The sequence below is a fragment of the Petromyzon marinus genome, unplaced genomic scaffold (genome assembly GCF_048934315.1).
Source record: "Petromyzon marinus isolate PM22_M1 ecotype Great Lakes invasive population unplaced genomic scaffold, UKy_Petmar_22M1.pri1.0 PM_G_Scaffold_44, whole genome shotgun sequence".
NCBI classification, from domain to species: Eukaryota; Metazoa; Chordata; class Hyperoartia; order Petromyzontiformes; family Petromyzontidae; genus Petromyzon; species Petromyzon marinus.
Window position 1 is genome coordinate 751406 of NW_027422996.1, and position 23014 is coordinate 774419.

General features: G+C 52.5%; 2 protein-coding genes across 2 annotated transcripts; both read right to left on the reverse strand.

The window, feature by feature from the left end:
* Nucleotides 1-1750: 1750 nt before the first annotated feature.
* LOC142917256 (volume-regulated anion channel subunit LRRC8E-like) lies at nt 1751-8059 on the reverse strand. Its single transcript, XM_076061873.1, has 6 exons — nt 7909-8059; nt 6110-6619; nt 5705-5852; nt 4803-4961; nt 4003-4098; nt 1751-3808 (listed from the first exon to the last, which is right to left on the reverse strand). The coding sequence occupies exons 1-6, from the start codon at nt 8016-8018 to the stop codon at nt 2846-2848; spliced, it is 1986 nt and encodes a 661-aa protein (XP_075917988.1). The 5' UTR covers nt 8019-8059; the 3' UTR covers nt 1751-2845.
* LOC142917276 (volume-regulated anion channel subunit LRRC8C-like) lies at nt 8051-21634 on the reverse strand. The gene is made up of 4 exons (XM_076061901.1): nt 21321-21634; nt 12058-12215; nt 11489-11602; nt 8051-8213 (listed from the first exon to the last, which is right to left on the reverse strand). Exons 2-4 carry the CDS (start codon nt 12199-12201, stop codon nt 8064-8066), a joined length of 408 nt encoding a protein of 135 aa, XP_075918016.1. The 5' UTR covers nt 12202-12215; nt 21321-21634; the 3' UTR covers nt 8051-8063.
* Between the last annotated feature and the right edge of the window lie 1380 nt (nt 21635-23014).

Below are 23014 nucleotides of genomic sequence, written 5' to 3' on the forward strand. Positions count from 1 at the left end.
TACTATATATCGGCCATATCCATGTATTATATCTGTCTAAAACGCCGCCAACAACAGAACCATCATCTTTCTATTATTACTATATATCGGCCATGTCCATGTATCATATCTGTCTAAAACGCCGCCCATCATCTGTCTATTATTACTATATTTCAGCATCCTCCATGTATTATATGTCTAAAACGCCGCCAACAACAGAACCATTATCTGTCTAAAATGCCGCCAACAACAGATCCATCATATATCTATTATTACTATATATTGGCCATGTCATGTATTGTCTGTCTAAAACGCCGCCAACAACAGAACCATCATATATCCATTATTACTATATATCGGCCATGTCCATGTATTAAATTGTCTAAAACGCCGCCAACAACGGAACCATCATATATATTACTATATATCGGCCATGTCCATGTATTAAATCTGTCTAAAACGCCGCTAACAACAGAACCATCATCTATCTATTATTACTATATATCGGCTACTTCCATGTATTATATTGTCTAAAACGCCGCCAACAATAAAACCATCATATATCTATTATTACTATATATCGGCCACGTCCATGTATTATATTGTCTAAAACGCCGCCAACAACAGAACCATCATCTATATATTATGTTTATATATCGGCCATGTCCATGTATTATAGCTTTCGTGACTGCAGGAATTCATATTCTTTGGTTCTTTCGGTAAAGTCACGTAGGTAGAAAAAATATAATAGATCACGACGTTTCGATCGCAACACAAGCGACCATCTTCAGGTGTGAAACAAACACAGGCGGACTGCTGACGTAGGAGAAAGAGCCGCTGCAACAAGAGGTTATATAGGATATTGGTGGGCCCAACCCACTGATAAGTGGGTGGAGCTAGAGAAGGAATTTGTACCTAAATGTAAATGTGGGAGATTAGCATGTCAACGTGAGATGGCCCAATGTCAGAGAGCCGGGCAACAGGAACAAAAACCCCTAAGAGCAAGAGGTACACATGATGAGAGACACACAGAGAGTCGGAATAACAGCTGACATAGGCTGGTAGGAGGGAAAGATCACAGTCAGTTAAGAATTTACTTGGTTAATAAAGTCCTTCCAATGATTGCTCAGTTTGTACCCATCTTCTCGGTTGAAGTTGTCTGTGTTTATATATCTGGATGGCTTCATGAGCAAATCTCTGAAGGTAGCCGGTAGGTTTGCAGAGTAACTCCGTATTGGAAAAATATATTTCGTGTGAGCCCACAGCGTTAAAACAATGATCGGCAATGGCAGAGGTATTGGTCCTACCGTGTTTCAGATCTGCCTTGTGTTCACGAACACGGTCCGAGACATGTCATTTCGTTTCCCCAATATAACTGCTGCCGCAACCATAACTCCGTTTCTAGACAACAGGGTATTGCATGTCAGGAATCACATCCTTTACAGATGGGATTAAATCACACACACAAACTGACACACACTGACACACACAGAGGATTCATAATGGTTGTCTCTCTCTCTCTCAGGGGATTCATAATAGCGCTCTCTCTCTTTCTCAATGGATTCATAATGGCTGTGTCTCTCTGGGGATTTGCAATGGTTAAGACGGAGACATCGAGATGCTGGGTTTCCAGCTCTGGGTCCATGTGTATCAGCATCTCCTTTGGCCGCGCGTCTCTTCAAGGAGGGTCCTGGCGGCATGGCCTCGCAGGGACAATCAGAACACCCAAGGCAACGAAATCAACAGGACGCAGCAAACAAAGACAGCCTGGTCAAGATGGGGAAGCGTTTTAATGTTTGCATTCACGCTCTCGAGCATCCCGGCGGAAGCGGCGAGAAGAAGCGATTCACGGACCGCCCTTAAAAGCTGGGGGCTATGATCAAGCGCTTGGAGCCAACGGAGAAAAACAAAAAACCGGGGGTCCAAATTGGTCAACGGTGGCTTCCCCTAATACAGGTTTTGTATTTATTTTGGTGTTAGATCCCTTATCAGTGACTACACTCAGACCTGTCAACCCCTTATCAGTGACTACACTCAGACCTGTCAACCCCCTATCAATGCCTACACCCAGACCTAACAATCTCTAATCAATGGCTACACCCAGACCTGTCAACCCCTTATCAGTGCCTACACCCAGACCTGTCAATCTCTAATCAATGCCTACACCCAGACCTGTCAATCTCTAATCAATGCCTACACCCAGACCTGTCAACCCCTTATCAGTGCCTACACCCAGACCTGTAAATCTCTAATCAATGCCTACACCCAGACCTGTCAATCTCTAATCAATGCCTACACCCAGACCTGTCAACCCCTTATCAGTGCCTACACCCAGACCTGTCAATCTATAATCAATGCCTACACCCAGACTGTCAATCTCTAATCAATGCCTACACCCAGATCTGTCAATCTCTAATCAATGCCTAAACCCTGACCTGTCAACCCCTTATCAGTGCCTACACCCAGACCTGTCAATCCCTATTCAGTGCCTACACCCAGACCTGTCAACCCCTAATCATACAAACTCCACTCACTCTCACTGTAGAATAGGGGGAGATAGAACAGGGGGAGATTATACAAATTATCAGACAAGCTACTTCACGTGACTTTCAGCCACGGATTATTCAATGCGCATAACTGTAGTTTGCGGCTACATGAACCAACTGTTCGATCAATAAAACACAGACACAAGACCGTGTATTATTAGGCCCACCCTAGACTTACTGGACGTGTGCGACCCACTCGGCCCAAACTCAGTCCGCTGGTCGTCTGGACCTTCATTGGTGTCTACGCCTTGGTAATTGAGACGTTAACTACCTTACCTGATATACAGGAGGTCGTGGTTGTAATTACTGGTAAAAGCATCTCAGTGTCTTGGGGTTCCCTCCCAGTTTCTTGCGTTTCTCTCCCGGCTTCCAGAGGGGCTCTGCGTCGTTCTGCTGGGCTCGCCCCGCATCGCCTCCTTCACCCGCGCGGGCAGCGACTCGAAGAGCTCTTCCTCCACCACCAGCTCCCCGCGCCTCAGCTCCGCGCACTCCCCCAGCTCGGCCGGCAGCTCCGTCAGCCGGTTCCCCACCAGCTCCAACCTGCGCAGCCTCCTCAGCCTCCCCACCAGGCCGCTGAGTTCGCACAGCTCATCGGGCAGACGCCGCAGGGCGTTGCCCGACAGAAGGAGGGTGCTCAGCTGAGTCAGCAGCCACACGTCGGGCGGCAGGGCAGCGATGGCGTTGCGGCTCAGGTCGAGGACGCGCAGGCCGTGCAGGCGGAGCAGCCCCGTGGGCAGCTCGCCCTCGATGAGATTCCCGTCGAGGAAGAGCGAGCGCAGGGCCGGCGACCCCGCCCCCGCCGCGAACCGTGGGACGCTCACGAGGGCGTTGTCCGAAAGGCGCAGGACGGCGAGGTGCTCCCAGGCGGCCGCCGGCAGCGACGCGTCATCGCCGTCGCCCAGCGAGCGGAGGCCGTTGCGGGACAGGTCGAGGTCGCTCAAGCGTCCCAGCGCCAGCAGGGGCCGCGGAAGCTCGGCGGGCTCCAGGCCGCAGCGCGTCAGCCGCAGCGTCTCCAAGCCGCGCAGCTTGCTCAGGGGCGCCGGCGACTCGAGGCGCACGCCGCCGTTGTCGAGGGCGAACGCGCGCAGGCTGCCGCCAGCGACGGCGGCCAGGCCGGGCGGGAGGCGGGCGACGCTTGTCGTCAGGCGCAGGCTTCGCAGGCGCCTGAGGCCGCCCAGCGGCTTAAGGAGCGCGGGCGTCAGGGGCCCCTCCAGGGACAGCTCCTCCAGGTGGCGCATTTCACGCAGCCAGCCCGGGACCTCCGCCTTGACCGCAAACTTCACCTGCAAGAGGGCGCGGGGGGGGGGCGGACGCCGCGAACGGCAACGGTGAATATCGGTCCCCGACACTGCGACTTAAATACATTTGGTGGGGGAGGTGACTTTTTGGTGATGTCACGGCCGGGTCAGTGGAGCCGAATGGACCGCTCCGACCGACCCACCCTCGCGCCCGCCCGCCCATCCACCCACCCATGCACCTCCAACTGGTGCAGCTCCTCGCTGAGGAAGGCGAGTGCGCGATTGTCGACGCTCACGGTGCAGTTCAGCAGCCGGAGTTGGTGCAGGTTCACCAACTACACCACCGCCGCCCCCAGCGCCACCCCGTGCATCGAGTCCAGCGTCAGCACCTTCGGTGGGGGATTGGGTATGAGGGTGAGTGAGTTGGTGGGTGAGTGGGTGTGTGGGTCAGTGGGTATGTGGGTGAGTTGGTTGGGCGAGTGGGTGAGTTGGTAGACGAGTGGATGTGTGGGTGAGTGAGTTGGTGGGTGAGTGGGTGTGTGAGTTGGTGGGTGTATGGGTGAGTGGATGGGTGTGTGGGTGAGTGGGTTAGTGAGTGAGTGGGTGTGTGGGTGGGTGTGTGCGTGGGTGGGTGTGTTGGCGAGTGAGTGGGTGAGTGAGCAAGTGGGTGGGTGTGTGCGCGAGTGGTTGGGTGGGTGTGTGGGTGAGTTGGTGGGTAAGTGGGTGTCTGGATGAGTGGGTGGGTGTGTGGGTGAGTTGGTGGGTCAGTGGGTGTGTGAGTTGGTGGGTGTATGGGTGAGTGGGTGGGTGTGTGGGTGAGTGGGTTGGTGAGTGAGTGAGTGGGTGTGTGGGTGGGTGTGTGCATGGGTGGGTGTGTTGGCAAGCGAGTGGGTGAGTGAGCAAGTGGGTGGGTGTGTGCGAGAGTGGTTGGGTGGGTGTGTGGGCGAGTTGGTGGGTAAGTGGGTGTCTAGGTGAGTGAATTGGTGGGTGAGTGAGCAGGTGGGTGGGTGGGTGGGTGCATGGGTGTGTCCACGGGCACCTGTATCTGAGTGAGGCGGTATGTGTCCACTGGCACCGCTGCCAGCTTGCAGAGGCGTAGCTCGCTCTCGCCCTGCGCGTTGATCTCCAGCAGCCCCGTCAGATGCGACAGGGTCCACGCTTGATCCACGTTGACCTGCCTCAGCTTATTTTCGCTCACCTGCAGCAGCAGCAACAGCACCAGCAGCCAAGCGTGGATGGATTTTATTTGTTTCAGCAGCGAGGGCCCAATGAGCCGTACCGCCCCATGTTATACATATGTAGTGAGCAGCTTCCGAGACACATCGCGTAGAGGCCTTCTTATTTATTCTCACACTGGACGATACGTATATGTAAACATCTCTACGTAGCTACACAACCCCATCGTCGGCGTCCAACTACACAGTTACTTGACTTAGCGCAGCCAGGACTCAGGACCCCCTCATGTACACCCCGGTGCGGCCAAGCCCCGCCTCCGGCCACGTCCCCTTCCAGAATCTTCAAGCAGGTTCCCGGAGCTTGCGGTCTGACTCAGCCTTTGACCTTTACTACCGATACGCCCCCCCCCTTATAATTAGTCATTACATAACTTGCCCATAACTGTAATTACCCCTCCAGGCCGACAGGTGGCACCCTGTCATTACACATAGACTAACACGGCCCATAGACTCAGACAGAGACCCAAAGACTCAACATCCCCCCGTATAGCCTCGATGGACTGTTGGGGCAAGTGCTGTTAGCGAGCACCGATGCAGGCCAGGCCAGAACGGCACACGAGGGGGTGGGTGGCCAGCACCACGCTCACCACACAGAGACCCACAGTTTGTTGTCCTAACCCCGCATCTCAGATCAGCGCGGTCGGCTCCGTCCAGTGTACGGCGTGCGTGCAGCGCACAGCGTGCTCTGCGAGCGGCTTCTCCTCACCTCGGACAGGAAGACGGAGAACTTGGATGCGTAGCAGGGGTCGTACTTGTCCACTAGGTGCAGGAGGAAGGCGAAGTCGTTGCGCACATCCGGAATGTCGTCCACCCCCGTCTCCTGGCGCGTCTCCGCGAAGCTGTACTCCTTGAGCCTGCAGTGTCAGCGCCCCCCCCACCCCCCAGCACAGAGAACTCAGTGCCCGTCGACCCTTGTCCCGACGCGGAAGATCTCCCACGAAGCCAATAGTAAAACGTTACGTTTAGATCTTTGTTGCAGTGTCGCCGTCCGCGCTAACCGCGTCTCCACGATCGCCGAAAAGCCCGTAGGCCAAAGCCAGAAGGCTGCCAGACGGCGATCCGGTGCCACACAACCGCTCTGCGGCAGCACCGCCGCCCCCCCCCCTCTCACCTGCAGGTCACCACCCAGTAGACGACGTAGGCACAGGTGAGCGCGTAAACACACATCGTGGTCGCGTAGGCCATCCACATCATGCGGAAGATGCGCCACAGCCCGTGGACGCAGTAGAAGTTCCCGTAGCCCGTGATGTACTCGCCTTCCACGCAGTGGATGTGGTAGCGCATATTGGGGCAGGCGTAGCCGGTGTACGCGAGCACCACCAGTGCCTGCAGCAAGCGGGCCGCCGTCTGCAACACGTATATCCTGTGGAGCCCGCCGCCCGCCTCCGTGTGAGCGCGGAGTTTCTTCACCTTCTCGAAGAGAGCCTTAGCCTGCTCGCCCTCCTTCTTGTCCAGGATGCGATCATCCGATGGCGTCCGCCGGTCCTCGCTCTGCCCCGGGGGGGACCGGTCGGGTGGTGCGGGCTCGCCGGGGTCGACAAACTGGACGGAGGGCCGGGGCGGTCCCGGCGGAGACTCAGGAGGCAGCTTCTCCATGGGGATTTCGCCGGATCTCGGGTCGCTGCGTACGTGGGATTGCGTGGACATCGGGCAACGCGTCATGACGCAGAGAAGCACAGAGACCCATAGAGACTCACAGAGACCCTTAGAGACTCAGAGACCCATAGAGACTCACAGAGACCCGCAGAGACCCACAGAGACCCATAGAGACTCACAGAGACCCATAGAGACTCAGCGACCCATAGAGACTCAATGAGACCCATAGAGACTCACAGAGACCCATGGAGACTCACAGAGATCCTTAGAGACTCAGAGACCCATAGAGACTCACAGAGACCCACAGAGACCCACAGAGACCCATAGAGACCCACAGAGACCCATAGAGACTCACAGATACCCGCAGAGACCCATCGAGACTCACAGAGACCCGTAGAGACCCACAAAGACCCATACAGACTCACAGACACCCACATCATTACGCACATACACACGCACACAAAGATCCCCTGTATAGCCTTAACAGACTGTAGGGGCAAGTGCTGTTAGCGAGCACTTATGAAGGCTGGAATTGTACAAGAGGGGGTGGGTGGCCAGCACCACGCCTGGTCGCCTTTGTCTCCCCAGTGGCGATGTTTACCAGGTACTCATTTGAGACCGAGTCGACCTAGGGGAGGCCCAGAACTGGTTCAGATAATCGTCGCTGGTCTTGGCCGTGAGCGGGAATCGAACCTGGGTCGCCGGGTTCATAGCGCAGGTCGCTAACCGCTTCACTACCGCTCCCCACAAAAACAAAACAAAGATCCCCCGTATAGCCTTAACAGACTGTAGGGGCAAGTGCTGTTAGCGAGCACCTATGAAGGCTGGAACGGTATACGAGGGGGTGGGCAGCCAGCACGACGCCCGACCGCCTTTGTCTCCGCAGTGGCAATGTTTTTATTCACCACACCAGGTACTCATTTGAGGCTGAGTCGACCTAGGGGAGGCCCAGGACCGGTTCAGATAATCGTCACTGGTGTTAGCCGTGAGCGGGAATCGAACCCGGGTCGCCAGGTTCATACCACAGCAGCGCGCTAACCGCTATACTACCGCTCCCCACACACACGTCACACACACGTACACACACACGCACACCGCCAACCGTAAGCCAAACCGGTTATGAAAAGCAGGGGGATAGAGATATGTGTGAACGGGCTCGCTGCCCCAAACCCACGCGGGGTCCCCCTGCAGGGAGAAAGGGGAACTTTTTAGGTTTTTTTTACTTAAGGGGGGAAGGAATGACAAAGGCAAGAGAGGGGATAATAATAACCAGGAAGGAGCCGTGGGCCGTCTCTCCGTCAGCCCCCTTCTGACCTGCAGCTCCCCGCCGTGGCGGGCAGCGACGGCCGCAACGCCGCCGCCGTTGTTGCCACCCCATCAAGCGCGGCCTCGTGGACGGCGTGCGTGGTCCACTGCGAATCCATGCACTTGCCCAGCACGGACACAAAGTGCTCAATCTTGGAGCTCGTCTACGGGAACCTGAACCAGAAGTTTCTGGTGGCCGTCAGGACGAGCGTGTGCAGCACCACGAGGTCCGGGAAGTACTTGCTGATCCACAGCACCGCGTTGTCGTAGCAGAACTGGTTGATCAACCGGTACTGGTACTGGTCGAAGCCGGTCTGGGCGAGTGTGGGAACGCACGCAGAAGGGCAAAGTGAACTGGCGTGGCGGTGATATCGCATGCCCCTCCCTTGCAGGGTGACAGAGCTGGCTCAAATCTGGCTTTCGCCTGATGATGCCGGTTGTAATTACTGGCAAAACGTCACCGTACTCAAGATCGTCAATGTTGTGGCTTTGCTCTCCAACACACTGGTGTGCTGTACTAGGATATTACACTATACACTACACTATACACTACACTATATATTACACTATACATTACACTATCACGTACATTACAATATACACTACACTATAAATTACACTATACACTACACTACTATACACTACACTATACATTACACTATACACTACACACCACACGTTATACTATACACTACACTATACATTACACTATACACTACACACCACACGTTATACTATACACTACACTATACATTACACTATACACTACACTATATATTACACTACACTATACATTACACTATACACTACACACCACATTATAGTATTCACTACACTATACATTACACTATACATTACACTACACTATACACTACACTATACATTACACTATACATTACACCACACGTTATACATTACACTACACTATACATTACACTATAATGTACATTACAATATACACTGCACTATACATTACACTATACACTACACTACTATAGACACTATACATTACAGTTTAACACGTAGGCTTTCGCGACCAATATTATTCTTAATAAAGGTTTTTGGGTTAGATCGCGTTTATTTTAATGTGTCGTAACCCTCCACCACCCGACACGGCCAATCAGCAAAAAAAAGTGTCACGTTGACAAAAGACAAATAATTCACTACTTTAGCCCACCGGTGTGTTGAAGAGTGAATCCACATTTACAGATTGAGTACGACGTTTCGCTGGTAAATACATCCAGCATCATCGGGCAATTCGCCAGAATGGTAAAGCCCTCGCTTGCTCCCGGTTTTATATAGAGCAGCAGGATGACGTCATCACTTAACTCATATCAGGTGCAGTGATTAGAGGCGGAGGGGGGGGGTATTGTAATTATATAATCGATTAGTAATCAGTCATTGGTTATGATTAGTAATGAGTTGTAGATTAGTAATTCTTTAAATCAAAATGTAATGTGTATTATTTAATAATACGCTTCCAGGCCGCACTAAGCCGGTAGCTGTCAGAGCGATTAAAGTTATTCTTGTTCCTCTCAATTTCAATGGATTCTCTAATTAGTCTTTGCCAGTAATAATTAGTTTTACACACCACTGCAACATTGTCAAAATCAATTGAGTGTCCTTGTTGACAAGCATGTTCTGCCACTGCCGACAGTTGTGTTTGAGATAATTTAATATTTCTCTGATGTTCTTTTAGTCTTACGCTGATGTTACGTCCCGTCTGCCCAATGTAGCAGCTGCCACATGAACAATTAATCCGATATACACCTTCTGTTGATAGTTTAGGTAATGCGTCTTTAGTGCAAGATACTAGTTTTTGAATATTGTGTACTGTACCAAATCTTACTGTAATGTTTTGCTTTTGCAAAACACGGGCTAATTTGTCAGTTACTCCTGAGATATATGGAATTTTTATTGTTTTAACAATCTGGTCGCTTTCAGCAGTATTGCTTTGCGATCGTGATTTGGCATTCAATGCTCTGTTAATTTGAGCATTATTGTAGCCATTCTGTCGTAGTGCGTCTTTAACGTGTTTAATCTCTCTCACTAGACTCTCACCATCTGACACTGTTTTAGCCCGATGTATGAGCGTCTTGATAAGAGAGGATTTCTGAGCTGGATGATGATGTGATTCTGCATTCAGATAGGCATCAGTGTGCGTTTGCTTTCTGTAAACGCTGTGTGTTATTTTACCGTTTAGGCCATGTCCAAGCAAAATATCTAGGAATGGGAGTGTGTTATTCACCTCCATTTCCATGGTGAACTGGATGGCCGGGTTTTGTGCATTGAGATGATTTAGAAAATCATTAAGTGTATCTTTACCATGTGGCCAGACAACCAAAGTGTCATCCACATATCTAAACCAAAAGGATGGTTTTTATGTGCTCGAGGCAAGTGCTCTTATTTCAAAGTTTTCCATGTACAAATTTGCTATAGCAGGGGATAAAGGAGAACCCATTACTGCTCCTTCTTTTTGTTTAAAGAAATCCCCTCTCCATAAGAAGTAAGTGTTATTTAAACAATGGCCAGCAAGTTTCGGAATATCTTTTGGTAAACCGGTTTTCTTTACTAGTGTATCAAGTAATTTAAGCGATTCGTCCACTGGAACCTTAGTGAATAGAGAAATCACATCAAAACTTACCAGAATATCATCAGGAGTAAGTTTAATATCTTTAATCACATTCACAAGATGTTCTGAATTTTTTATGAAGATGTCTTACCGATGTAGGGCTGTATTTGTTTGGTTATATATTTTGCTAATTGATATGTGGCAGAGCCAATTGTACTGACTATGGGTCGTAATGGGATGCCGATTTTATGAATCTTTGGTAGCCCATAGAGTCTAGGTGGTTTTGAGGCCCTTGGCTTAATTAGGTATTGCTCATTTTTAGGGATTAATGAATTTGCAATTATTGCAGTGGTCTTACGTTCTAAAGTATTAGTTGGATCTCATTTAATTTTAATGTAAGTACTTTCCTCTAGTAAATTTCTAATTTTATTATCATAATCGGCTCGTGACATCACTACAGTAGTGCGGCCTTTATCAGCTGCTAGGATTTGGATATCCTTATTTACACGCAGCTCTCTTAAGGCTTTTGCCGTTACCCCACGCACAATTCCAGTGGATGAGATAATTGCTGAGGTAGAATCAGCAGTTAGACTCCTTCCACATAGTGAGGCAGAGATAACTAGACATGAGGTTGCTAAAATAATTGAGAATAGCAAAGTTCCAAAAGTAAATATTAGCTCTAACCAGCGAAACGTCACAGTACTCAAACTGTAAATGTGGATTCACTCTTCAACACACCGGTGGGCTAAAGTGAATTATTTGTCTTTTGTCAACGTGACACTTTTTTTTTTGCTGATTGGCCGTGTCGGGTGGTGGAGGGTTACGACACATTTATAAATAAACGCGATCTAACCCAAAAACCTTTATTATGAACTATACATTACACTATACACTACACTATACATGACACTATTCCTCGGGCAACTGTCGGTGGCGCAGCCGGCCTTTCCGCTGGCAACCAGCGGTTCCCCCCCTGCACGGTGGTGCCGAGCCGGCCCGAGGGGGACCCTCACTCACCCTGTGGGCCCTGGGGTTGGCCACGAGGTCCCTCAGCACGGTCTCGTTCCACTCCTTCAGATCCACGTCGAAGCCACTCGGCACCGGCACACACAGGATGCGCTCGTTCATGTTCTGGGCAGAGGCGGGGGAAGTGGGTACCGCGTGACCATGACGAGCGGTCGTCATGGTCACGTGACGCCGTGTGGTCTCCTGGAGGACGCCGCTCCACGCAGGTGGTTCACTTTGCGCGATTTCCGGTGTGTACGGGGGGGGGGGGGGGGGCAACCCATATCGACCCAAGATTCGCTCTCTTTGAGTTAGCTCGCACGCAGAGTTGGAACCCACGACCTCCTGCGTGCCAGCCGAGGTAGTAAACATCTCGCGGCCACCGTGCTGATGAGACATACGCAGAGTCCGAATATGCAGCAGGGGTCGGGGATGGAACCTGTGACCTCCTACATACCAGGCGAGGTCGTCAATATCTCCCGGCCACCGTGGCGCGATGTTATACAATATCCATGAGCAAGGTGGCGACATTGATGAATGTGCGTGGGGGGGCTCTCTGGAGCGTTGTTGGAACGACGCACCTGCAGCATCACGGCAAAGATGCCGATCATGAACATGGGCACGGAGAGCATGTCGCACAACACGTCCCACCAGGGCTGAAGGATCTTGAGGTCCTGGTGACCCTCCAATGAGAAGGAGGAGGTCAGGGCTCCGATGGGAATCATGACTCGGGCCGAGACTGCACACAAGCATACATCAGGCGCGCAGAAACACGCACAGAGAGACACTCGCACAGAGACGCGCACATAGAGACGCACACAGAGACACACACAGAGACACACACACACAGACACAGAGACACACACAGAGACACACACGCAGACATCAGGCGCGCAAAAACACGCACACAGAGACACTCGCACAGAGGCGCGCACACAGAGACACACACACAGAGACACACAGAGACACACACACAGAGACACACACACAGAGACACGCACACAGAGACACATACACAGAGACACACACAGAGACACACACGCAGACATCAGGCGCGCAGAAACACACACACAGAGACACGCACACAGAAACACACACACAGAAACACACACACAGAGACACACACAGAGACACGCGCACAGAGACACACACACAGGCAACAAAGACACACACAGAGACACGCACACAGGCAACAGAGACACACACACAGAGACACGCACACAGAGACACGCACACAGACACACACAACAACAACAACCGCCATTCGCCACTAAGCGGCGGTGACGTCACCACGACGCTTGTGCCAGGCTATGTGCACCCTGAGGCCACGTGAAGTGTCGAACGCCCGCTGGCAGGAGGTCACGGGGCAGACCCAGGTGCCACGGGTCGACTGACTGAGATGACTGGCTGATGCACCACCTGTGCCCCCTACTGTGCCAACCTGCTGTGCTTTAGCCACCCGGCGCTCCGCTCGCTGTTGTGAGCGTCGCTCCTCCGCCCTCCGTTGTTGTTGGAGGGCGACTGCCTCCAACTGCCCAGTAGCATCATTCACGAGCCTCCTCCACAGAGGCCGATCTTGACACCGCTGGTACCAGTCATCGGCAAGTCCACTCAGCTCCACGTCCTCCTGTACCACATCACTCCATCTCTTCTCTAGCCCGTGCCGCGCCCGCTTAGCCCCCTCAATCCGGCCAAACAAAAGCTGTTTCGGCATGCGGTGGCTGGGCATGCGGGCTACATGACCCAGCCATCGCAGCCTTGCCTGCCGGAGGAGCTCACCGATGGGACCCTGCCCAGATCTTTCAAGGATTTGTGAGCTCCTCACACAATCCAGTCTGGTTAAACCCAGGATGGATCGTAGGCAGGTCAGCCTAAATGTTTCTAACCAGCGAAGATGTTCCATTAGGGGGGTCCACGTTTCGCAAGCGTAGAGAAGGGAGGGAATGACCGTGGCCGAGAAGACCTGAAGCTTAGTGCGGAGCGACAGACCAGGTAGCTTCCACACAGCGTTACACAACCGATGAAAAGATATTGCCGCTCGACTGATTCGGAGTGAGACCTCTGCTGTTAAACTGGAGCCAGTCATAAGCACACTGCCCAGGTATGGGAAACTCTCCACTCTCTCCACAACTGCCCCATCACCGATTGGGAGTTGTGGGGGTGGAGTGTCCGATGGTACAAAATACCCAGGCAGGTGCTTAGTTTTGGTGGGGCTGATGGTAAGGCCCCACCTCTTAGTGGCACGCTCCAGTCTCAGCAGCAGCGTCTCCAACTCCTCCTCTGACTGAGCAGCTATTACCAAGTCATCAGCATACATAACGTGGTTGAGCAATAGGGAGCCATCCCTTGACCGCACCCGGGCATCGATTAGCCTCCCATTATATCTGTACCATATGGAGATTCCCCCGGTACAGCTATTGAAGGCTTCACGAACTACGTGGTCAAAATAGATGTTAAATAATGTGGGAGCCAGAGGACATCCCTGTCGCACCCCAAGGTGTACAGGGAATGGCTCTGACTCCCGGCCACGTAGTTTTACCCGGGCCCGCTCACCATCATGAAGGTCCTTAATGATCGTGAGCAGAGGGTCAGGTACTCCAAAAGCACGAAGAACGACCCAGAGCCCAGGCCTACTGATGGTATCATAGGCCTTGACCAGGTCAATAAAGCAGAGATGTAGGTCTTGTTGGAATTCCCTACACCTCTGCTGTAGCAGACGGACAGAAAATATGGCATCTGTGCAGGACAGAGACACACACACACAGACACGCACACAGAGACGCAGAGACACACACACAGAGACACACACAGAGACACACGCACAGAGACACACACACAGGCAACAAAGACGCACACAGAGACACCAACACAGGCAACAAAGACACACAGAGACACGCACACAGGCAACAGAGACACACACAGAGACACGCACACAGAGACACTCGCACACAGAGACATTCGCACAGACACACACACAGGCAACAAAGACAAAGATCCCCCATATAGCCTTAACAGACTGCAGGGGCAAGTGCTGTTAGCGAGCACCTATGAAGGCCGGAACGGTACACGAGGGGGTGGGTGGCAAGCACCACGCCCGACCGCCTTTGTCTCCCTAGTGGCAATGTTTACACACCGCACCAGGTACTCATTTGAGGCTGAGTCGACCTAGGGGAGGCCCGGGACCGGTTCAGATAATTGTCACTGGTGTTGGCCGTGAGCGGGAATCGAACCCGGGTCGCCAGGTTCATAGCGCAGCGCGCTAACCGCTACACTATCGCTCCCCACAAGGCAACAAAGTCGCACACACAGACACGCTCACAGACACACACACAGAGACACACACAGAGACACACACAGAGGCAGACACACACACAGGCAACAAAGATGCACACAGAGACACACACAGGCAGACACGCACACAGAGACACGCACACACAGAGACACATGCACACACAGGCAGACACACACAGAGGTGCACACAGAGACACACACACACAGACACACGCACACAGAGACACACACACAGAGACACGCACACACAGAGACACACACACACGCACAGAAACACGCACACAGAGACACTCGCACAGAGACTCGCACAGAGACACACACACAGAGACACTCGCACAGAGACACACGCACACAGAGACACGCACACACAGAGACACACACACAGAGACACGCACAGAAACACACACACAGAGACACTCGCACAGAGACTCGCACAGAGACGCGCACACAGAGACACACAGAGACACGCACACACAGACACACACAGAGACACACGCACACACAGAGACACACACACAGAGACACACACAGAAACACGCACACAGAGACACACACACACACAGACACACACACAGAGACACACACACAGAGACACACACACACAGAGACACACACACAGACACACACAGAGAAACACACACACAGAGACACACACAAAGAGACACACACACAGAGACAGACACACACACAGAGACACACAGAGACACACACACACACAGAGACACACACACAGAGACACACAGAGACACACACACACACAGAGACACACACACAGACACACACACACAGACACACACACACAGAGACACACACACACAGAGACACACACACAGACACACACAGACACACACACATACACACAGACACAACACAAATGTCTCCCCGTGTAGTCTCCCTGACGGGCTGCGTGAGGCTGACAGACACACACACAGACACACAGAGACACAGACACACACAGAGACACACACACACACACAGAGACACACAGACACACACAGAGACAGACACACAGACAGAGACAACACAAATGTCTCCCCATGTAGTCTCCCTGACAGGCTGCGTGAGGCTGACAGAGCCACACAGAGACACGCACACACAGAGACACACACACAGAGACACACACACACAGAGACACACACACAGAGACACACACACAGAGACACGCACAGAAACACGCACACAGAGACACTCGCACAGAGACTCGCACAGAGACACGCACACAGAGACACACAGAGACACGCACACACAGACACACACAGAGACAGACGCACACACAGAGACACACACACAGAGACACGCACAGAAACACGCACACAGAGACACACACACACACAGAGACACACACAGAGACACACACACAGAGACACACACACAGACACACACACAGAGACACACACAAAGAGACACACACACAGAGACACACACACAGAGACACACAGAGACACACACACAGACACACACACACGTACACACAGACACAACACAAATGTCTCCCCGTGTAGTCTCCCTGACGGGCTGCGTGATGCTGACAGACACAGAGACACACAGACACACACATACACACACACAGACACACAGAGACAGAGACACACACAGAGACATACCCACACACATAGACACACACACAGAGACACACACACACACAGACTCACACAGATACACACAGACACAGAGACACACACACACAGACACACACAGACAGAGACACACACAGAGACAGACACAACACAAATGTCTCCCCGTGTAGTCTCCCTGACGGGCTGCGTGAGGCTAACAGACACACACAGAGACACGCACACACAGAGACACACACACAGAGACACACACACACAGAGACACACACACACAGACACACACACAGAGACACAGAGACAGACACAACACAAATGTCTCCCCGTGTAGTCTCCCTAACGGGCTGCATGAGGCTTACAGACACACACACAGAGACACACACACAGAGACAGACAGACACACACACAGAGACACGCACACACACAGACACACACACAGAGACACACACACAGAGACACAACAACAACAACAACAACCGCCATTCGCCACTAAGTGGCGGTGACGTCACCACGACGCTTGTGCCAGGCTATGTGCACCCTGAGGCCACGTGAAGTGTCGAACGCCCGCTGGCAGGAGGTCACGGGGCAGACCCAGGTGCCACGGGTCGACTGACTGAGATGACTGGCTGATGCACCACCTGTGCCCCCTACTGTGCCAACCTGCTGTGCTTTAGCCACCCGGCGCTCCGCTCGCTGTTGTGAGCGTCGCTCCTCCGCCCTCCGTTGTTGTTGGAGGGCGACTGCCTCCAACTGCCCAGTAGCATCCTTCACGAGCCTCCTCCACAGAGGCCGATCTTGACACCGCTGGTACCAGTCATCGGCAAGTCCACTCAGCTCCACGTCCTCCTGTACCACATCACTCCATCTCTTCTCTAGCCCGTGCCGCGCCCGCTTAGCCCCCTCAATCCGGCCAAACAAAAGCTGTTTCGGCATGCGGTGGCTGGGCATGCGGGCTACATGACCCAGCCATCGCAGCCTTGCCTGCCGGAGGAGCTCACCGATGGGACCCTGCCCAGATCTTTCAAGGATTTGTGAGCTCCTCACACAATCCAGTCTGGTTAAACCCAGGATGGATCGTAGGCAGGTCAGCCTAAATGTTTCTAACCGGCGAAGATGTTCCATTAGGGGGGTCCACGTTTCGCAAGCGTAGAGAAGGGAGGGAATGACCGTGGCCGAGAAGACCTGAAGCTTAGTGCGGAGCGACAGACCAGGTAGCTTCCACACAGCGTTACGCAACCGATGAAAAGATATTGCCGCTCGACTGATTCGGAGTGAGACCTCTGCTGTTAAACTGGAGCCAGTCATAAGCACACTGCCCAGGTATGGGAAACTCTCCACTCTCTCCACAACTGCCCCATCACCGATTGGGAGTTGTGGGGGTGGAGTGTCCGATGGTACAAAATACCCAGGCAGGTGCTTAGTTTTGGTGGGGCTGATGGTAAGGCCCCACCTCTTAGTGGCACGCTCCAGTCTCAGCAGCAGCGTCTGCAACTCCTCCTCTGACTGAGCAGCTATTACCAAGTCATCAGCATACATAACGTGGTTGAGCAATAGGGAGCCATCCCTTGACCGCACCCGGGCATCGATTAGCCTCCCATTATATCTGTACCATATGGAGATTCCCCCGGTACAGCTATTGAAGGCTTCACGAACTACGTGGTCAAAATAGATGTTAAATAATGTGGGAGCCAGAGGACATCCCTGTCGCACCCCAAGGTGTACAGGGAATGGCTCTGACTCCCGGCCACGTAGTTTTACCCGGGCCCGCTCACCATCATGAAGGTCCTTAATGATCGTGAGCAGAGGGTCAGGTACTCCAAAAGCACGAAGAACGACCCAGAGCCCAGGCCTACTGATGGTATCATAGGCCTTGACCAGGTCAATAAAGCAGAGATGTAGGTCTTGTTGGAATTCCCTACACCTCTGCTGTAGCAGACGGACAGAAAATATGGCATCTGTGCAGGACCGCCCTTTCCTGAAACCGCATTGGGGCTCCGCAAGCCTCTCCTCAGCGTGCCTGGCAAGGCGATGCTGAATAATCCTTGCCAGGACCTTTCCCGGCACACTGAGGAGTGAGATGCCCCTGTAGTTGTTACAGTCTGTGCGGTCCCCCTTCTTAAAAAGGGGGACCACCAGGGCATCCTTCCAATCCTGCGGAACCCGTCCAGTGGTCCAGACTGTTGTTATGATGTCATATAGGGCAGTCTGTGCACAAACGCCACCCTCCCTCAGCATTTCGCTTGGGAGATCATCTCTGCCCGCTGCCTTTCCTGGTCTCAGACTCCGGATCGCCTTCAAAACTTCCTCAGCAGATGGCACCTCAGCCAGCCACTCACAGGGGGTGACTTCATCCAATATTTGAGGCACCGCAGCCTCAGCAGGGTCATCCTCACTTTGTGCCACGATGTTTTCCTGGCTGTGGGATTTTCCCTCCCCCAGGACCTCACAGAAATGCTCAGCAAATCTGCGAACCTGTTCCTGGGGGTCGGAAATTGGATCACCGTTTTTTCCCCTAATGATGGTAATAGGTGTGGCGCTGCAGGTTACTTTTTTGATGGAGTTAAATAGCGATTTGTGATCACGGGCCACTGAGGCAGACTCCATCTCCTCAGCAACCCGCGACCACCACCCATCCTTGCAGCGCCTCACGGCTCTCCGAACCTCCGAGCGAAGGCTGCGGTAAGCCTCCTCATTCTCTGACGTGGGATTCTGTAGCCGATGACAGTGGGCCTGTCGCTTTTTCTCAACCATCCTGAACAACTCCTCTGTCATCCAGGGTGTCTGGGGAGGTCTGGACCGCGTACCCAAAGCAGCCATTGCAGCTGCATGAGTCACAGTCCTAAACCTCGCCCATTTACCCTCGACATCAGGAGGAGTCGGGGACGATGCCAATCCCAGCCGCAAGCGATGATGAAATTCTCGCTTGCAACTTTCATCAGATAACTGAGACCAGGCCACTTTAGGTTGGAATGGGGTCCTGGGTGTACACCCACCACCGGAGTGGAAGAATGGCAGGCGCATCTTACAGATGACTAGTCGATGGTCAGAGGGCAGATCAGCTCCACGGTAGGTCCTGGTGTCAAGGACATGGGCTCGCATTCGCTGGTCCGTCACTATGTAGTCCAGCAGATGTTCTTGCTTGGACCCGGCATGCATCCATGATGTTGTGTGGATGCGCCGATGCCGGAACAGCGTGTTGGTAATTACAAGCCCATGGGCTGCACAAAAATCTAGCAGCCTCCTACCATTGTTATTGAGCTGATCTGGCCCATGCCCTCCAATCACTCCAGACCAGGTGCCAGTATCATGACCAACTCGGGCATTGAAGTCACCCAACATGATGACTCTATCCCGAGGGGCCACTTTAGCCAGCACCTGTGACAGGAGGTCATAGAAGGCATCTGACTCATCGGCTTTGCCTGCATCCCTCCACGGATGTTCATCTTCGGTGGGGGCATAAGTAACCACGACCACCATTCCTCGCCTCCGGTTGATGGGAAGGCGAGCCCAAAGTAGCCTGGGGCTTACAGCTTCCCACACCTCACCGCCACGCTCCCACGCCCCCTTCATTCTTTTGTTCAAAAGAAGACCCACACCCTGTTGTTTGGCAGTCTGCTGCCCCGAGTAGAGGACTGTCCACCCCTCATGGTGGCAGGAGCCAGAGCCGGTCCACCGGACCTCCTGAATGCCGCATAGATCCAGGCGGTACCGGTCCAGCTCCCGACAGAGGAGTGGCAGCCTCTCCTCTGCAGTGAGCGTTCGAACATTCCACGTGGCCACCCGTAGTGGCTTTTCGTTGTTTCTGGAGTAGCCCCGAGGGTAGGTATTCAATCTCCTGGCTCCGCCAATTGGGGTTTGGCCAGGAGACGTCATAGACGCCTGGCCCCCCGGGGCCTCCGGCACAAGCTTAGTTGTTACATATTTCACTTTAATTCGTGGTTTTGTGGTAATTAATTGAAGGTGGAGGGGTTACCAGCCCCTCGCACCCGTCCAGAGCCCCCGTTTAGCCCCTGTGGTGGACACATATGCCATGAGGGGAGGAGCCAATCAAAATTGGAACTCCCCCCACAGCACTGTCCACGACAGAGTTGCCCGTCCGGCACCGCGAGGAGGTAGGGGGTTGTTTTGCCGGACTGAGACACACACACAGAGACACACACACACACAGACACACACACAGAGACACACACACAGAGACACACACACACACAGAGACACACACACAGACACACACAGACACAACACAAATGTCTCCCCGTGTAGTCTCCCTGACGGGCTGCGTGAGGCTTACACACACACACAGAGACACACACACACACACAGAGACACGCACACACACAGACACACACACAGAGACACACACACACAGAGACACACACACAGAGACACACACACACACAGAGACACACACACAGACACACACAGACACAACACAAATGTCTCCCCGTGTAGTCTCCCTGACGGGCTGCGTGAGGCTTACACACACACACAGAGACACACACAGAGACACACACACAGAGACACACACACACAGAGACACACACACACAGAGACACACAGAGACACACACACACAGAGACACACAGAGACACACACACAGAGACACACACACAGAGACACACACACAGAGACACACACAGAGACACACACACAGAGAGACACACACAGAGACACACACAGAGACACACAGACACACACACAGAGACACACACACAGAGACACACACACACACACAGAGACACACACACAGAGACACACACACAGAGACACACAGAGACACACAGAGAGACACACACAGAGACACACACACACACAGACACACACAGACACAGAGACACACACAGACACACACACAGACAGACACAACACAAATGTCTCCCCGTGTAGTCTCCCTGACGGGCTGCGTGAGGCTGACAGAGCCCGCGCGTCTTTGTGGGCCTCAGGCTGTGAGGGCGAGAGGTCGGCTCCACTCTCTCACTCACCGCCCTCTTGTTGTGTCGCTCGCTCTCGTTCACGTTTTTGTTTTATTATAGTCGTAGTAGTTGTTGATGTTACAGTATTAGTTATTATAGCAGTTCATGTTTTTATTACTATTGTAATTGTTTATATTATTGCTGTTGTAAGTTGTTGATGTTATTATTAGTGTTATAGTTACGATTGTAGATGTTATTGTTATTATAGTAGTAGTTATACTTATGATTATAGATGTTGTGGTGGTGGTTGTTAGTCTCCTCAGAACACACAGCCGCCTTCTCCCGCCAAAACGCGACACTTTGGTGGTGGAGGGAGAGGGTCGTGGGCGAAACCAACACGGGCAGCGGGCGAGGGAGGGGTGAATGCCACCGGCAAACTTAAATTGTTTTAATTTAGGGGGGTACACAGCAAACCCAACCGTTCACTAACGCCAGCGAGCCCCTCTTGCTTCTTTTCGCTATGGATGAAATAATTAAACATCAAACAAATTCGCTACATTTATTCAGCGCGTCTTGAGTTTTGATGCTTTTCATACCCCTCCCCCTCTTCCGGGCTATGCTTGGTATAGTCTGAAACGCAGCAGCGCCTTATCTAGTCTATGCTATTTACCATGGGCCTTAATCGGGCTATGAAATAAAGTTCAATGTCACGTGCAATGGAGCTGACCAATTAAAAAAAACACCCACAAAATATCAACACCACGTGACTCGTGGTGGGAGGGGGGTTGCCATCTTGGTAAGGGAGAAGCCACCACACACCCCCCTACCCAAGATGACCGCCCAAACGTTGTTTGACTGGTTGTTGGGGAGAACCTCTGATAGCCAATAGCGACTATTAGGCGACTATTCACACTCGACTATTGCGGAGCTGTAGAAGCCCATCACGCTTTTACCCCGTCGTGGTCTTTGCGCAGGCAAAGTGAGTTCTCAGGCCCGTACGGGCGTACAGCCGTTTCAATACGGGCAAACAACAATACAAATCCGTGTCGATTTGTTTGTGTTTCTTCCTTGTGATGGGACTTGGTAGGATTAACGTTGAGATTTATAAGGGGCACGGGGTGATCAGTAAGGTCTGAATTGGTCTGTAATAAGGTAGGACACTGATAAAGGGTTGACAGTTGTGTAGTGTATAGTGTAGTATAATGTATAGGATGAACGTTGAGATTTATAAGGGGCACGGGGTGATCAGTAAGGTCTGAATTGGTCTGTAATAAGGTAGGGCACTGATAAGGGGTTGACAGCTGTGTAGTGTATAGTGTAGTATAATGTATAGGATGAACGTTGAGATTTATAAGGGGCACGGGGTGATCGACAAGGTCTGAATTGGTCTGTAATAAGGCAGAGCGCCGATAAGGGGTTGACAGCTGTGTAGTGTATAGTGTAGTATAATGTATAGGATGAACGTTGAGATTTATAAGGGCCACGGGGTGATCAGTAAGGTCTGAGTTGGTCTGTAATAAGGTAGGGCACTGATAAGTGGTTGAGAGTTATGCTACTGACACTAACGGTGTGACTATGCATACGTAGTCGTTCAGAGTGTTCAACGTCGGCCTGGGTGCTGCGGTCGTCCAGGCGGGCACCGTTCTGGCCCACGCAGTGGCCGCGTGTCGCGGGAAGGCCGGCGAGGCGACCACAGATGTCTCGTGGCCACGGTGAAGCGGAGGAGCGAGCCGGGCGAATCATGGATGGACGCGCTGCGTTGC

Bases quoted from the DNA above. Each gene is read 5' to 3' on its own strand.
- LOC142917256 (XM_076061873.1), bottom strand. From the start codon at position 8,018: ATGGATTCGCAGTGGACCACGCACGCCGTCCACGAGGCCGCGCTTGAT. The intron at 5,853-6,109 runs GTGAGAGGGGGG...CTGACACTGCAG, and splicing joins TACTGGGTGGTGACCTGCAG to GCTCAAGGAGTACAGCTTCG. The intron at 3,809-4,002 runs GTGCATGGGTGG...GCCCTCTTGCAG, and splicing joins AGGAGCTGCACCAGTTGGAG to GTGAAGTTTGCGGTCAAGGC.
- LOC142917276 (XM_076061901.1), bottom strand. From the start codon at position 12,201: ATGATTCCCATCGGAGCCCTGACCTCCTCCTTCTCATTGGAGGGTCAC. The intron at 11,603-12,057 runs GTGCGTCGTTCC...GCCTCTGCCCAG, and splicing joins TCTTTGCCGTGATGCTGCAG to AACATGAACGAGCGCATCCT. The intron at 8,214-11,488 runs GTGAGTGAGGGT...ACACTCGCCCAG, and splicing joins CCAACCCCAGGGCCCACAGG to ACCGGCTTCGACCAGTACCA.